The 16,452-nt window shown below is 37.9% G+C and overlaps 1 protein-coding gene and 1 long non-coding RNA gene across 2 annotated transcripts in view; one reads left to right on the top strand and one right to left on the bottom strand.

Moving 5' to 3' along the window:
- Window positions 1-15,182, top strand: part of hs3st4 (heparan sulfate (glucosamine) 3-O-sulfotransferase 4) — an 80,834-nt gene extending 65,652 nt beyond the window's left edge. Inside the window, exon 2 of the mRNA XM_028043070.1 lies at window positions 13,201-15,182. Coding sequence (XP_027898871.1) covers window positions 13,201-13,855 — 655 coding nt within the window. The 3' untranslated portion in view covers window positions 13,856-15,182. The remainder of the gene's footprint in view (window positions 1-13,200) is intronic.
- On the bottom strand, window positions 14,966-16,017 carry LOC114160469 (uncharacterized). The gene is made up of 2 exons (XR_003598769.1): window positions 15,380-16,017; window positions 14,966-15,303 (listed from the first exon to the last, which is right to left on the bottom strand). It is a non-coding gene; the product is annotated as an uncharacterized LOC114160469 (long non-coding RNA).
- Between the last annotated feature and the right edge of the window lie 435 nt (window positions 16,018-16,452).

Raw genomic sequence — 16,452 nt, 5'->3', positions numbered from 1 at the left:
AACAGTTGACACTTTTCTCTTTAAGCTCTCCCTTTGGCAGTCTGGATTACAGAAGCTAATCTGTATATCTCCAAAACATTATCCTGCATTTGTTGTGTGTTTATAGCAGATTCACTTGCTGTGTAAAACTACCTCTGCAGGGGAGATTAAGGGTGTGTACCGGGGTTTACTGAAAGTGCTCAAACAAGCTGCTCAAAGGGCTGAGGGGTATATCGAGAACCATTCAAGGATTACATCCTCATATCACCCACCATCTTGAGTATTAAAAACAAGTGAGATGTTCAATGACTTATAACAGCCATTTCACAGCTGAGGTGTTTTCTGTCCATTTCCTCAGTGATAAAGAATATCTTTTTGGGGGGCTGCAGCTGCAAGCATCTGAAATAAAGCAGAACCACCATAATAAATAGGTCAGAGGTCTAGCAGAGGGGTTCTGTGCAGTGAGAGCTTTGAATGTTGTTCGGCTGGTAAAACAGTTTTTGAGTTTTTGAGTGAGAAGAGTGGGAAGGGACTTGCCTTGCTTTGATCTTGAAAATTATTAAATATAGATGACAGAAGCCAGAAAGCTCAGAAGCCATGATATGAAGTAATTCTTGCTATAAAGAGAGGCATTTAGTGGAGCGGTTGTTTAGGAGCTGTTTTCATATTTTCTCTCTGACAGCAGCCCACTTGTGCTGCAGAGTTAGGTCCTGTTCATAGTGGACTCCCTGTCTAATCCATTCTTTTATCCCCTCAGTCTTTACAGCTACGACACTCCGCGAGGAGGAATGGCCCGCAGAGATTATAGTGTTAGATTAAATCTAACAGTGATTGAATAACTAACCATTATATGACTGTGGCAAATTAATTTCCCCAGTGCCATGTCAGCTCGGGTAACACGTTTCATGTATGGAACAAACTGTGAGCTGCTTATATTAGGTGTAGTCATACATAAAATTGTGATAAAGTAGTCATCCTATAGGCTGGCCTTTTTTTAAAAGTCCAATTTTGATTAAAAAAAAAAAAAGATGTCCTCAAGCCGAACTGGCCTTTCATATCCATTAAATTGCAGAAACAGATTAAAATACTCACAATCTGACATAAGATGTGCTCATGTCACAGCTGTAAATAAAACTGTCACTCAACTGATTGGAACATGATGCTACAACAGGTACGGCCATTTAATCTGCATAAAGTAAAAGCGAGCTTTAGGCATTTTGAACTGGCCATAGCCGGTATTTACACGGAGAATAAGTGTAATATCAATCACGAAAATGAGCTTTCCTAAGTGGGGAAAAAAATACCCCCTGCTCATGTGCTTGCATAATGCTGACAGATAAATATCTCATCCGTGATAGCAGCTCACATGGCAGGTGAACTGTTTCCTTTTTTTCCACCCCTCCCAACAGTCTGTCTGAACTGTAGCAATCTCTGCCAGCTAAAGCACAATTTGGATTAGCAAAAGCCCGACTGATAGGTCAGCTTAGCTCCTAATGGTGCAGCTTAGTCCTTGTCTGCGTGATTATAACATTCTTAGCAGCCTATTTCCTCACATCCAGATGTTACAGCCCAAACATCCCTGTCTCAACAAAATCACTTAGTTTACAGGGGCATAAAAATCATACAGCATATTGTCACACACAGTTTGACATAAAAGCTAATTGTAACTGAGCGTGTTGTTTGCTATGATTCCATCGCTGCTTCTGTTTTTTTACAAATATGTAAATATTATTATCTTTGAACCATGTTTACAATTTGATTATGCAGAATCAAAGCACCATAAACATTTTTTTAAACATTTCGGTCACATTCTTCACTGGACTAAATTCAAAAACAAGATATGTGTCATAGCTTTCAGGAGGAATTTACGTGTGTATGCATGTGTGATGGTTTGAAAGGACTTAATGAAATTACCTTTGCTTAAAGTTTCAAGGGTGTTTTTTTTTGTTGTTGTTGTTGAATATAATTGAACATGGTTCTCCTCTCAGCACAATGTGATGATCCTCACTACAATCAATACTGCTGTGCAACAGGCCAGGACAGGTTTAGAGATGTTAAAGGTTCATAAATGGTGCTGTCAATAATGGAAATAAGTTGAAAGGAAGATTACTTGAAAAATCTATAGTTTATTCTTGCATGTGATGGTCTGAAATTTATGCAAACTATAGTGGGGGGGGTTTTCAATGACCTTTTTTTTTAGCTCAACTCTCACCCTAAAACACTTTTCTTAATCACTTTGACTAAAAACTTTGATTAGGTTTCTTGACAGAAAAAAAATAAATCTGTTTTTTTGTAATTAGGGTGTCTCTTCCACACAGCACACTTTTGCTTCATGGGTTCATGTGCTAGAGCAGGGGTCACCAACCTTTTTGAGACTGGGAGCTACTTCACGGGTACAGAGTAACACAAAGGGCTACTTGTTTGATACAGACATAAATTTTCTTGGCTCAGCCTTTATAACAATAGTATATATATATATGATTACATGCTGCCTGATCATATTAATGTTAGGGACTACTGAAAATAGTTATCAGTAATAATTTACCATGGCAGATATGGTTAATTGCTATTATGTGATCAGAAGTTCTTAATTCAGAGTTTTAAGTTTGATTCCCTTTTGGAGCTTTTTTGTGTGATTCTAAATTGCCCACATCTGCAGCTGTATAGCTGTATGCACTGTGAGATTTTCCTTTAAATAAAAAAAAAGTTATTGTATTGTATTTTTTTATTCTCCAACCCTCTTTACTATTAACAAAATTGTGGAGAGAAGAAAAAGATCTTTTGTGCCAAAATATTTTGTATATGTGAATCTGTGGGGGTCAAAGGGCATGCCTAAATCTTATTGGTCAGTTTGCTTTTTCTGTGAGCTAAAAATTAATGAGTGGAGTTTGAACCTCCCGTTGTTCTAAGATCCCGCCTGAGCATTTTACAGTGAGCGCAGTTCTGGCAGGTTGCCGGTTTATTAGCTTTTTTTGTGGTTTTGCGAACTTAAAAGCTGACGGGTCACCTATTGGCTGACATCAGCAGATGTCGAGAAAAAATGTCCGACATATCGGAAGGCACAAAACTATCACTGCACCTGACCTGCAGGAGCACAACCATCTCTCCAATGCGCATCATGTGCGCGTTGCACAAAACCAGCACAAACCTAAACCACTAAAGCAGCGCACCCCTTTTTCTTTTACACAAACGACGCTAAATAATAAAGACATGGAAGCGAAGCCTACTCGTGTGATCCACGGAAAGAGGAGGACGTTGATTCCTAGGTCCAGGTTGTATCAGACGTTCAAAGGAGGAGAAGGTGAAGCAACAATGTTTGCTTAATTTTTACTCTTTTGGGGAACATTAAGACTAAATTAAATTGTTTAACCTGCTGTCTGAGATGCTCAGGAAGAGCAGCAGATGTCAGCTAGCGGGTGACCCATCAGCTCTCCAGTTCGGGAAACATCAAACAAGTTCATAACACGGCAACCCACCAGAACCGAACACGGTAAAAAGTTCCGCCGGGATCCAAACCGCTCTTAGAACTACGGGAGGTTCAAACTCTGCTCATTCAGTTTTAGCTTACAGAAAAAGCGCCAACCTGGCAAATAAACAAAAGCAAACTGACCAATAAGATTTAAGTCTTGGCGTGCCCTTTGACCTCCACAGACTCAGATGTGCGCTAGGTACAAGATGTTTTGATACATAAGGTCTTTTTTTTTCTCCACAATTTAGTTAATTGTAAAGAGGGTTCGGTAATAAAAATTTCAGAAATTATTATTTTCTTTTTTTACTTTAAAGAAAATCTTAAGGTAGACAAAGTGGATGCAGCCGTACAGCTGCAGGCGCTGCTGCCCTCCGATAATATCCTGCAAGCGTCTGCGCAGTTCTGAACTTTAACCATAAAAAAGTTTTATGCATAAAGCAATTTATTTTAATTTTTTTTTTATAATTTACTTTTTTTATTCTAAATATAAACAAATGTTATTACTTCAATGTAAAAACATTAAATGAAATTATTTATTTGGCAGTGCTCCCTAATGACATTGGCTATTTTGAGAACTTGCTCCGTGACTGTTGGTGAACCCCTGTGCTAAAGAGAGGTATGGTGGTTTGGGTGCTAATTGAATACACCAGCAGCACAAACAGACAGCAACCCCTTTCTAACCAGATGCTGCAGGGCAGCCAAGAGCTTTGTGAAAGCAGGCTGCAGACAGATAAATATTGTGCTGTTGAATGCTTTGTGTAATTCTTTAGGATCAGAAAACTGGGATTATCCAGCATTATTGTTTAATCTGAGTAATCTGGCTCCACTTCTTGCTGATTTTGCAACAATAAATGGTGACTTCATGCCACTGTGACACTCTTTTCGATTCAGCTAACTACACATACCATCTGGACTTAATAAGACATCAAACGTCTAATGGAAGAAAACTGTAAAGAGTTTGAAATTGACTTTTTGTAAAAGTTCTGAAATTTATTTTTATGAAGGTCTAACCAACATTTATATTGCCATAAAAACTGTTTAGGAAGGAAGTCGTTTCCCTAATGTTGGTTCTGTCGATCTTAAGAGCTTGAAAGGCTGATGCTGTCACTAATGTGAAAAGCTTATCAGCGTGAGCCAACAATCGAGACAGAGAGTGCAAATCCATTAGTGGTCAATGACTTAAAGTGTTTAGGAACAGAGATCTAAATTTAATAAAGTTGATAAGGATACCAAATTACACACTGACAAAGACTTTCTTCCCAGTGTCATTTTTGCTATCTTTTAGTCCTACCTCACTATATTCCACTACTGGCAGCACAGTGGATATCAATAATTTAAGGTGAATAATTCAATGAACTAAATCCTCTGGAAAAGCATCTTGGGATTGTGCAAAACAGTTGAACTGAAGGTGCATTGGCACTGCTGCACATGTTGTAAAAAGAAAACAAGGGAACAAGGTATTTATTGTTAAAATACTCTTTGTTATTCTTTTTCTTATTTAGTTTCCTTAATATTTGTTGAATGCAAAACACATGTGCTCAAGGACATATGAGATATATGTTCCTTACGTTTGATAAACCATAACCCTAAATCGCATTCAAAGAATCAAAAACGTTAAAGCAAAGTGAGCACATCAATGGCAAGAATATAAGACAACATAAACATGATACACTGGCACTTATCATTCGAGTCCCACCATATTTAAAATGAAATATGTTGTTTACAAAGGACTATCAGAGCAGTCTCATAAATATGATCAAAATCTAACACCACACACCAGCAATCTGCCAGATAGAGTGACTGGCTCCCCTCCTCAGGAGAGAAAATCATTTCTGTTTTGTCACATTTAGTTGCTGACCAGTTAACAGCTAAAAATCACAGAGAAAACATCTCACACCCTTTTTTTGTTTTACATTTTCTTTCAGAGAACGAAAAGCCGCAACACAAGTGAAATAGTTTAATCTATGCATAAACCTCTATTCACAGAGTCTTCTTATGGACAATTTTAAGACATTTGTAGCACTTCCTGTAATAAAACTGCTTATGGTTTTATTATTGATTCATTTAAATTACACTACTAATGCCAGGTATAAAAATATTCTTACATTATATTTATATATAGTAAAAGTACTTACTTAAGGGGTGTCAGGGCTTTAGTATAATAGAAGTTCAAAGAGAACCATGTGAGATGGAAATGGAGAAAGATCTGTAATGGTGATAGAGATTTTAGTATTTTTGTGAGCTGCTGTATACTTCTTGTGAAGGCAAAGACAGCTAAAATAATTCCATCTGTCTTCTAGTCATTTTCACTTGTTGTCCGCAAAACGCCCTGAAGCGTTCTCCTTTTGAGTGTCACACTGACCTACAGTAATGAAACACAAAAAGGATAGGAAAATAGTGACTATGATTTCTATTTCATTGTTTAAAGAGTTTTACCAACATTTGATGCACCTAATATGAGGAGTACATTGGTAGAGTCACATACTGTACAAATAATTAATATTTATCTGCATGTGACGCTTAAAATTAATCACCTGCTTTAAGAAACAATGTGAATCACAGATGTGTCATTTGGGGACATTTTAATTAATTTGGCAATGTGCAATGGTTTTGTTAGTTTTCTTATACACAATTTTTGATCTTTTATCTTATTGTAATGTGGAATTCTGTAACAGAGCATCGTGTCCTTAGAAATACCAGAAACCTTCTTATGTTAAAGATTTATATCTCAGGCCGTTATAACAGTTAATTGGCAAGAGTGTCAACTAATATGAAGGTAGCACATAAAAAAATAAAATAAATAAATCATTGTTTGCGCGATTGTTCATTTGAACCAGTATCCCACATGCTGCAGTTAAACAGGTGCAGAGTTCTGTCAGCGGCCAACTTAAATGATTGGATTCAGCCAGTTTTCTCAGGCTAGCAAATCTATCATGTCCAAACTGTCATATTAATTGGTTCTGCTCAACTGAACAGGATCTGCTACATTTCCAGGATGTAAATTTCAGCCTTTGACTCTGATGTACTCAGGTGTGACTTTCAATTAGAGTAGCTTTTTTGTGCTTTTCTTTCAACTAATATGCATTTTGATAAGGCTGTAAGTGAATATCACTGGAGGAGGCAAAAAACAACAACAAATGTTTGTCCTTCATATGCTATAAAGTAGCTCTGGGAATACTGTAATCAGTGTAAAGAACAAAAGAACTGAAATCTTTGTTTTGTATGGACTCGCCTGTTAATTGTACTATTTCATTTTCTATATAGCCTTTCAAATGTGTCCTTGGAAGGTGTCTGTTTTTGTTCTGACCACAAAATTAGCAAATGTGGTTGTTTTGTGATCCTCTGGCAAGGGAACTAAGATGTCATGAAAGCCTTCGTTTTAGCTGTGACTATCAGTGGGTAAGTATTGAGGTCAATGCAGATCAAACAGGGGGAATTTTATCCTGAAGTGCTCCCATCAGGGCATCATGGGATAAAGTAAGAGGCAAACAAGTAAAGAACAAAAAAGAAGATAATCTTCAAGAAAAATGACACATTGAAGTTCTTCTACTGCACAGATGAACTATTATATAAGGATCTGTGCTTTATGTTTATTTCTAGATTTATGAGGAGAAATCAGAGCTCTTCTGTAGGCAATGATGACAAGATTAGAAACAGGGGTTTAAAAAAGGAAGAAATCTCCCGGTCTGGAATCCAAGATAAGATTGTTCACATTTTCTATCTGGATTTGATTGCATAATACAATAATTCCTGGCTCATACTATTAAGAACAGAACAATGGAAATGAATGGCATGTTCCTAAACATTCGCTTTATTTCCCCAATTGTCTTAATTTATATCAGTCTTCTACTTCCAATGGCCATCTGAGCCGAGCTTCAGATCTCAGCACTACAGTCTGGTGATGCGAGCATAGAAGTACCTGGCTTATCCACTGTTGGAAGTGGGAAGGTCTTTGGGGGAAACTCAGGAAGAGAGTAGGGAATAAGGTTTTGATCAGGACCAGCTGTCACTGTTGTCCTCAAATATTCAAGTCCACAGTTTCTGCAGAAGTACAAGATTATGAGCCTATTTAGAGAGAGGAAGGTTTTTGATGTTTTAATTTGTTATACTCTTATTTTTTCTGCAGTGCAACGTGTATAACATTGCTAAAATAAATGCAATAAAAAATAACAATGTTTTAAAGGTCTATGCCAGTATGATTGACACTCTTTTTTCCTACAAAAAAAGAAGAAATGCAATACATGCATTGATAGCGAACATATTCATATGCTTTAACTTTTTTCTCATTAAGTCAAATACCCAATATCTCAATGCATTTAATAAGGATTTCATATGAAAGACAAACAAAAAGTGACTTTATTGGGAAGAAAAAATGTGGTTTAAAACTGAACTGTAATTTTTACAGCTATGTCACAGTGCAGACAGTAACTGCATGTCTTCTGCATCTTTCAAAGCGTTAATGACGTCAACTCCAGAGATACGGCAGTGCTAAAAGGAATATTGCTGCTATTATAACACAGCTTTGCCAGACACCATTGAGAACAGTAATCTGCATAAATGTGAAAATAATTTGCTGCACTGTTCAGAGAATCTTTTGCAAGACTGGAGAGAAACTGCATGAAGGTCTAAAACACAGCAAATGCAATCATGTTTAATTGCAAACAAGTAGGTCAAGGAAATAAAATGGAACTGAAAACCTATAACAATTCTTTGCTTCTAGTGAAATCTACATTGTTACTAGGATCATATACCAATGATTTTGTGATCATATGTTCAAAGGAGCAAGGTCAGTATGTCCTAAACATGTGATTTGAGAACTGGTTTGCTGCTGTTGAATCATTGCCCAAATGATGATGCACAAGAGTGGTATTGCTTTTTGATCAGTTGAGTTTATTCGGCCTCCAATGTAAAATAAAAAATAAAAAAATTAATGGAACACAGAAAAACTAAATATACTATATATATATATATATATATATATATATATATATATATATATATATATATATATAGTGTAAGACAAAGTGCCTGTACTTGAAGGATGACGAGCGGTCTTGGCCTGATTTTTCTGCCTCTTTCTCACTGCTGCTCAAAAGCTGTAGCACGCTGATAAAATATTTAATATGCTCTATCATATTGCCTCTTTTCATGTCTTCAAATAAAGAAAAAAGAAACAGTGTTCACATCTATTTTTACACATATTTAGTTTGAAAGGCCATAGGATTAAACTATTAAGGCAAAGGATGCTATATAGAAGATGCAGTTTTTAAAAAAGCCAAGAAATAAATTGACAGTGTGTAAAGATTGCGATGGAAAATAAGGATAAAAAAACTTAATGTAAATATCGGCAAGGCAGTATCCTTTTAATCTTGGTAATGCAAGAGTTGGAAAACCTCCCTCTGGTCCAAGTTTCATTCCTGGAGTCACAAGAGTATTTTTTATTCATTGATTGACCAAATAAATAATCTTCAATAGCTCTCCTCCTTTCAGAATACTACAGAATTATATCTAGTGAGTAGCTTTAAGTCTTGACCCCCAAAGAAATACTAACACAATGCTCAAGTGCTGAGGTCAGATGTGCTGTTACTTTACCCCGCTCTGATAACTTTCCTCCTCAAACATGTACGCATCCATCGTCGAGAGCTAAGGAACAAATGATTCATTTGACTAGGTTTTGGGGGAGAGGGGTTTTCTCCTTTTTGCCCTGAAATGATTTTTTTTGTTTGTTTACGTATGCTGCTCTAATCACAAACATGTCACTCCTGGGAAATTATTTGTGTTATTCATTGCAAGCTGCCCACCATATCTTTCCCTTCAAATGTCCACATTGACTTCTGTTTAGAAATGGATGTTCAAACCCGATTGATACTGTCAGTACTACATTGGATAATACAATAAAAAATTCACATACTCCTTAAATCTAAATTGTTTGCCTGCAGTCAAAGAAAAAAAAATTACTGACAGTGTAGCTTAGAAAGAAACATATTTTGTATATAAAATTACTGAAATGTCTTTTTTTCTCATTTGTGATGAAATGTCTTTCATCACATCAATCTTATTCTATACTACAGGCTTAAATGTAATTCTATCTTTAAAAATAAGATGTTCTCTTTTACTGAGTCAATATATATTTACTTTTTTTATATTTACTAAAATGAGATGCTTGTATTTCAGTGAAACTTTCTCCAAGTTATGCACTTCATGAACTTTCAGGCTTGTTATGAGTGTTCTCCTGTAGAAAAGTGGATTCTAGTTGACATTACACAGAGGAACTTTAACCCACTGATATTAAACAGCTAAAATTTGATCAATATAAATTAGAGGGGGATTTTCATTTCCCTGTCTTGCTTTATCATTTACTCACAAGTAAATATGAGCTATTGGCATCAATAGAGATCATAGAAGACGGACTAGAGAAAGTCTAGGTGAGAGCTCTGCGAGGGCATAAGAAATATGCTTCTAAATGTCCATATACAAGGTAAAGACTTCAGGAATCCGAAGCAGCTTCATGTTCCTGTTGCCACAGCTGGTGTTATTATTAAAAGCTATGTTGTTCATGGAGCAAGGTTGAGGAGATGCATAATGTGGATGATTAAAAAAGAGTTAAGCAAGCCGTGTAAGACCTTCTAAGCTTAGCAGCAAGGTCACTTCCTGTCACTATCTATGTCATTTTAAACCATTTTGTTAATTTTATTTGTACTCCATCAGTTGATCCTTCAATATTAAAATAGCGAAACATTAAGATTAAGGAAAAATGTATGTATCCCATAGTGACACGGTGAAATATTACATGTTCCATTCTTGATCCTTATATACATAAACTATTCAAACCTACAGTGTATCAAAGATGACACACATACTTTAAAAACCTGACAGGACGTGATCTTCCTCAATATACACCTTTTACCCTTAAATACAAATACATAAACTGGAAACTGTGACACCAGTAGTTTTTTATGCAAATAATATGCAACCAAATCAGTAATAAAAAACAACTAAATGTGATTTGTGATCACCATGGCATAAATAATAATGGATGCTATTAAACATTTGTCAGTTTCAAATTGTTTCAGAGGAAGTAGTTTGTTGTTGTTTACTGTGGAATGGTACCAACAAATTTATGCATGTCTGTAAATAAGGACTTGGGCATCCTCCACAATCCTTTTTGGTGTGGGTGTTTGGACATGGAGGAACCTTGATTATCTACCAAAAATCTCTCTTAACAAACATAAAAATGTAATATAATTGCAGTTATTGCATATTCTGAATGATGAATCAGCCTTTGAAGATGACTGGGCATTCTCCAGGTTTGAATTGTACAAACAGTAGGTGTGAAGTGGAATTTCCAGCCAAGTTCTTGTACACAACCCTAATTCAACAGGGGAAATATAATTTAAAAGAGTAACATAGTCTTAATATTAATGTATTGCTTAGGTTATTATTTTCCTAAATGTAATAAAGTTTTTGCCAGCAATTCTTGATGAATGACTCATGCTTCTAAAGCACTGAGCATTAAATATTACTCATTAAAGAGCATGGGGCTCCATAAGTGTGTCTTCACACTTCTGTTTGCTATGTAAATAAATATATGGACATGTGAATGCAAGAAAATAAATGTTGTGTGTTATATTCTCAATGTGAAGCAGTAAACAGCAGATGGCCACGAAGGCCTCTTTAGCGCTATGGATTTTATCTAACTACCCACCTGAATGACCTGTGCTTGAGCAGAGCAGCTGATGCAGAGAGAGGAAAAAAGTGAGAGTTAACTGTTTGCTCGTGTTTACTTCAGTTCCACTAGACTGCAAGGCCAGAGGAGACATTTGCCATGCATGAAGAAATTAGCTTGTTTATCAGCGTTTTGATTTCCATCCCGCCTCACCATCCCACTGACATTTTAGACGTACATGATCCATGACTGATTCCCAATCAAAAGCACAATGACAAAGTACTTTGCTTGTACCGTTTCCATTGTTGTATAATTAAATGTTTGACAATAAGCACTGAGCATGATTAGGAAGAGGGCTTTATGTACATGCTTTAAAAAAATAACCTTGAACAGTGCACATCTGTCCTGTCAATTGGATATGCTCCAAAGATTGCCAGTGAGATATTACACCTCATGTCCATATTGGTTGCTTCAAGGTGATTTGAGGTGATATATTAGAGTTTTATTTATTTTTCCACTCCATGTTGATGTTGCACCCTCAGACCTCCCACTGTACTTTGGAGTTGAATAGCAGACAGCGCCAAAGTCCTTGAAAGGTTACAAAAATCTTTAGCCATTCATTACTCTAGAGGGAAGGGGGTGGCGAGTGAGGAAATATAATGAAAACTAATACTCTTTCTAGTCACCAAGCTATCTGTAGATATGTTTGATATCCCATTACAGGCCCAGAAGTAACCACAGTTCTATACTGTCAAGAGACAAACATAATCCAGAGGGAAATTACCCATCAGGAAGGCAATACTGCTACTGAGATGCAATTACCAGGCCACTTGTGAGACTTTCAGCCCAGTGTCCATGGATGAATGTGTGTGAGGGGGGTCGATATGTGCATAACAGCTCTTATGTTTAGCAGACTAAATTGGATTCTTTCTTGGAGAACAGTTAATTTAGAATATGTCCAAGATGCAAATGATTGATGTGACTATATGGTAACAACTGTGGGTTTGTGGTGCAGGGCAGTGTAATGGAAAAAACATACTCCTGCAAGAGGGGCATGGGGGGGAAAGCTTTAATACTAGAATGATGGAGAAGTTCTTGCAGACTTTCAGGATGGCTGACTGGTTGTGCACACATTTTCAAAAGCACAGTCCTTGCTCCTGCTTCATTTTACACCACATCAAAAAATGAAGCAGGAGCTGTGTTCATATGTGTTAGTTGTTAAATAATCTGCATGTCTCACACAGGATTTAGTATACCAATTTAGCACTAAATCACATAGCCTACAAACAAAGAAAACCACACGGATTGAAACGAACATGAGTGTAAACATTTGATAAGGTTTCGCCCATGGCAATCGCTATGCTTTATTATTGACATAAAAATGTAAACCACAGAAAGAACATTTTCCCTTGCTCTGTCATGCTGTACATATTATATTACAGGCCTGGTGAGCTGAACAGAACATTTAGAGCAACTGCAAATAGCTTCCCATTACCCCCCAAATAAATATCTCAACTTCAGGCCATTGCCAGCAAACTAGGAATCATTTCCTTTAATTTGATAATTAATTATAGCTGCCTTCCATGTAACCTTATATGTAGTACAGGGGGGAAGAAGGAGCTGCTTTCACCTATTGCAATGGAAGTACATGTGGGTAAGAAATAAAACTGCCTGCACGGAGTTTGAGCCTGGCATGCATAATAAATGTATGACAAAACAATACCCCAGGCACCCCAGTATTAATGATATGCAGTGAACTCATTATTAAAGTTCCAAAACAGCTCCTGGAGTAACACAGATGGAGTCAATTAAGCAATGAGCATACTTGCTTGCCTGCCGTTTCATCTTCCTTCTTTTATCTCTGGCATATTACTCCATGGATGTAATTAGCTGTATGTTTCTCCTTACAACATAATGTCCAGTGATAATACCAGTTCTTTTCCCCTTGTAATTTCAAATAATACTCTGCTAATAAATGTACAAAATTTGCTTTCACCATGTCCTTGGGTGTTGTATTTACACTGCAAGAGGTGTTGGGAATAATGTTATCCTAAGCTGCTCTTTTTTGTGTTCTCTCTGTTCCCAGAGACCTGATGCCTTCTACGCTGGAGGGGCAGATCACCATGGAGAAGACACCCAGCTATTTTGTGACTAACCATGCCCCCAAGCGCATCCACTCCATGGCCAAGGACATCAAGCTTATTATTGTTGTGCGTAATCCTGTCACTAGAGCCATTTCAGACTATACACAGACCTTATCTAAGAAACCCGAGATCCCCACCTTTGAGGTTCTGGCTTTTAAGAACCGGACGCTGGGGCTTATTGATGCCTCTTGGAGTGCTTTGCGTATTGGAATATATGCACTTCACCTGGAGAGCTGGATGCAGTATTTCCCTCTTTCCCAGATGCACTTTGTAAGTGGGGAGCGTCTGATCGTGGACCCTGCCGGAGAAATGGCTAAAGTGCAGGACTTCTTGGGCTTAAAGCGGATTGTCACAGATAAACACTTCTACTTCAATAAAACTAAGGGATTCCCATGTCTAAAGAAGCCAGAGGACAGCAGCACCCCCAGGTGCCTTGGAAAGTCCAAAGGAAGAACTCACCCCAAAATAGACCCGGATGTGATTCGGCGGCTGCACAAGTTCTACAAACCCTTTAACATGATGTTCTACCAAATGACTGGCCAGAACTTTGAATGGGAGCTAGAGGAGGACAGTGTTTCTCGTAGCTCTCAGGACTAGCATGGCACCGCTGAGCCACACCACCAGCCTTCTCACTCAAACAACCATTGTCCCACTTCATCTTAAGAGAGTACTTGAGTGCCCCAATCAATCATGGCTCTCCTTGCAGTTTGTGTATCCATTAGCAAGAGTTTACTGACATGCTTTTTCTTGAAGTTGGCAAATCATTATTGTGTATACTAAACATAAAATATATTTATATTTGTGTAAATGAGATGATTTATTCATTTTGTTTTTAAAGCATATAATTGATAAAAATCACATTGACTATGGCAATGCATGTGATGAGTTAAGTGTCCTTACCTCATAAGCCCTAAGGGTAAACTCTGCCCGTTTCTTCTCCCTTTACTTTCCTGCTATTTGTTGCCCTCACACCCACTCACCAGCATCCAGCACAAAAAAGATATTCTATTTCAACTATCAAGGCCATGAAGTGCCCTGTATTATTTTTTTTACAAGGTCTTGCTGCTTTGGAAGACAGAAAGGAGAACATATAAAGTACTATTTTACTTTGACATGAGCTCATCCTTCATGTTGACCATATTGTGAGTGGAAACAATCCTTGTAAGTTTACTAAAGTGTTCACTTACTCTGTTCTGCCACTGCTCTGGTTGCTTGGCAATTAATAATTGCACAAAAATTCAAGTGACTAGCTAGATCACACTGGCCATCTTTCAAGTATTGGATTTTTTCAGAGCAGTATTAAACATTAGCATACTGATGACCGTACACTTTAATGCAAAAGTTTCTGTTGCCCTGTTTTAATTTTAGAAATGAGCCCATACTTTTCTTGCACATCTGCCAGAACCTAGCCAGCTAACTGCTATCCTTCTGTTTTCCTTATGACCCTTCTTTTGTCACATAATACATGTCAACAAGGGGGAAAAGCAACACCGCAGGACCGAGCAGGAGTTTGTTACCAAACATCTGCTGCAGCACGGTCCTCTGTCATTAGAGATTAATGGTGTGTTAAATAAACTGCTGCCGCTGGAACAAAGTCAATGTCAGACAGAATTTGCTGTCAAGGTAAAGCCACATACAGGCCCAGGTAAATTACCAAGCCATTACTGTATGTGCTTAACTTGAACGAGACAGTTTCTGCCTGGTAAATGTGGTGTAACATGAAGTTTATTAGCAAAGGCATGATCAACAGGGTTTTGCTGTGAAATTAGCCATTTGCCCAAGCACTGAAGCACCATAACCCATCACCTTATTATTTTTTGTTTTGCATAACTCACTGTGTGTCTGTGCTTTGTCTCTGAACTTTTCATCAATTGAGACAATCAATACAGTCAATGAGTCAATAAATACAGTCTGCTTCACATCACTGGTTGCTACAGCTATGATGCATTGCTCTCTTAATTCTTCTTGTTCTCTTGCCATGGATGGCTGGATTGGTTCACTCTCTGCAGACCTCTCTGTCACCCCGGGGAGGCCGACACCAGCAGCTACTTACACAGAGCAATTGATTCAATCAAAGTAAGCTCCGCGCTGCCCTTTACAGCACCAAGCCTGAACACTCACCTCGGAGTCGCGCCATTGCAGAGTTACAACTTCCACTTTGAGGCTTTTCTGTGCAGCCCTCCCTTGGTGTTTTCCTGACAATCTCTCAGCACTTTTACCTCATTCCCATTTCTCTTCCCCCTCCTGTCTCTCTGCTCACACGTTCTCTTCGTAGCTGGTGTTGCATGCGGGAATACAGCTTCACAAAGATGGTTCGCTGTGAAGATAACCGAGTTGCAAGGATGACATATTAATCATACATTTAGAAAAAAAAAAGTCATAATTTATTCAATAACAGTGTCTCTTTGTGGTTTAGAGCATGTACAAACCACCTTCTAACCCTGAAAGTCCCTCCTACTCAGTGTAAATATGCTCAAAGAAATCCACAAAAGGCCCCCCACAGTGTTATTAGGAAAGATGAGGACTCCATTTTCGTTCTATGAATATGCACTTTTGCTGTCATTTGCATTTTTCAGGATTACACGCTTGAGGGAATTTCTCTCCAAAGTGAAATGTGGAATCCAACCTCTCATTAAGAAAAACATATATGCACGTACACCTTTTGGGTTTATATACCCTCGGCTTGTTTTAGAATCAGTCAGGGCACCGGGGTACATCCTGCGAGTATTATAATACATAAAAGACATGTTAAACTGCCCTTCATGTGCTCTCCCAGTGGGGGCAACTCCATGTGATTATATATATATATATATATATATATATATATATATATATATATATATATATATATTACCAATGTCTGGTTGGTAATGGCGAACCAACCAGACATTGTCGTAGTGGATAAACAACAGAGGAAAGCCGTTGTGGTAGATGTAGCAATACCAAGCGACTGCAACATCAGGAAAAAGGAGCACGAGAAACTAGAGAAATACCAGGGCCTCAGGGAGGAACTGGAGAGGGCCTGGAAGGTGAAGACCACAGTGGTGCCTGTGGTCATCGGGGCCCTCAGGGCAGTCACCCCCAAACTGGACCAATGGCTACAACAGATCCCAGGAACAACATCAGACATCTCAGTCCAAAAATGTGCAGTCCTTGGCACAGCCAAGATACTGCGCAGAACCCTCAAGCTCCCA

The sequence above is a fragment of the Xiphophorus couchianus genome, chromosome 16 (assembly GCF_001444195.1).
Source record: "Xiphophorus couchianus chromosome 16, X_couchianus-1.0, whole genome shotgun sequence".
Classification (NCBI taxonomy): domain Eukaryota; kingdom Metazoa; phylum Chordata; class Actinopteri; order Cyprinodontiformes; family Poeciliidae; genus Xiphophorus; species Xiphophorus couchianus.
Note: the sequence above shows the minus strand (reverse complement) of the source record. Positions and strands in the feature narration are given on the sequence as shown.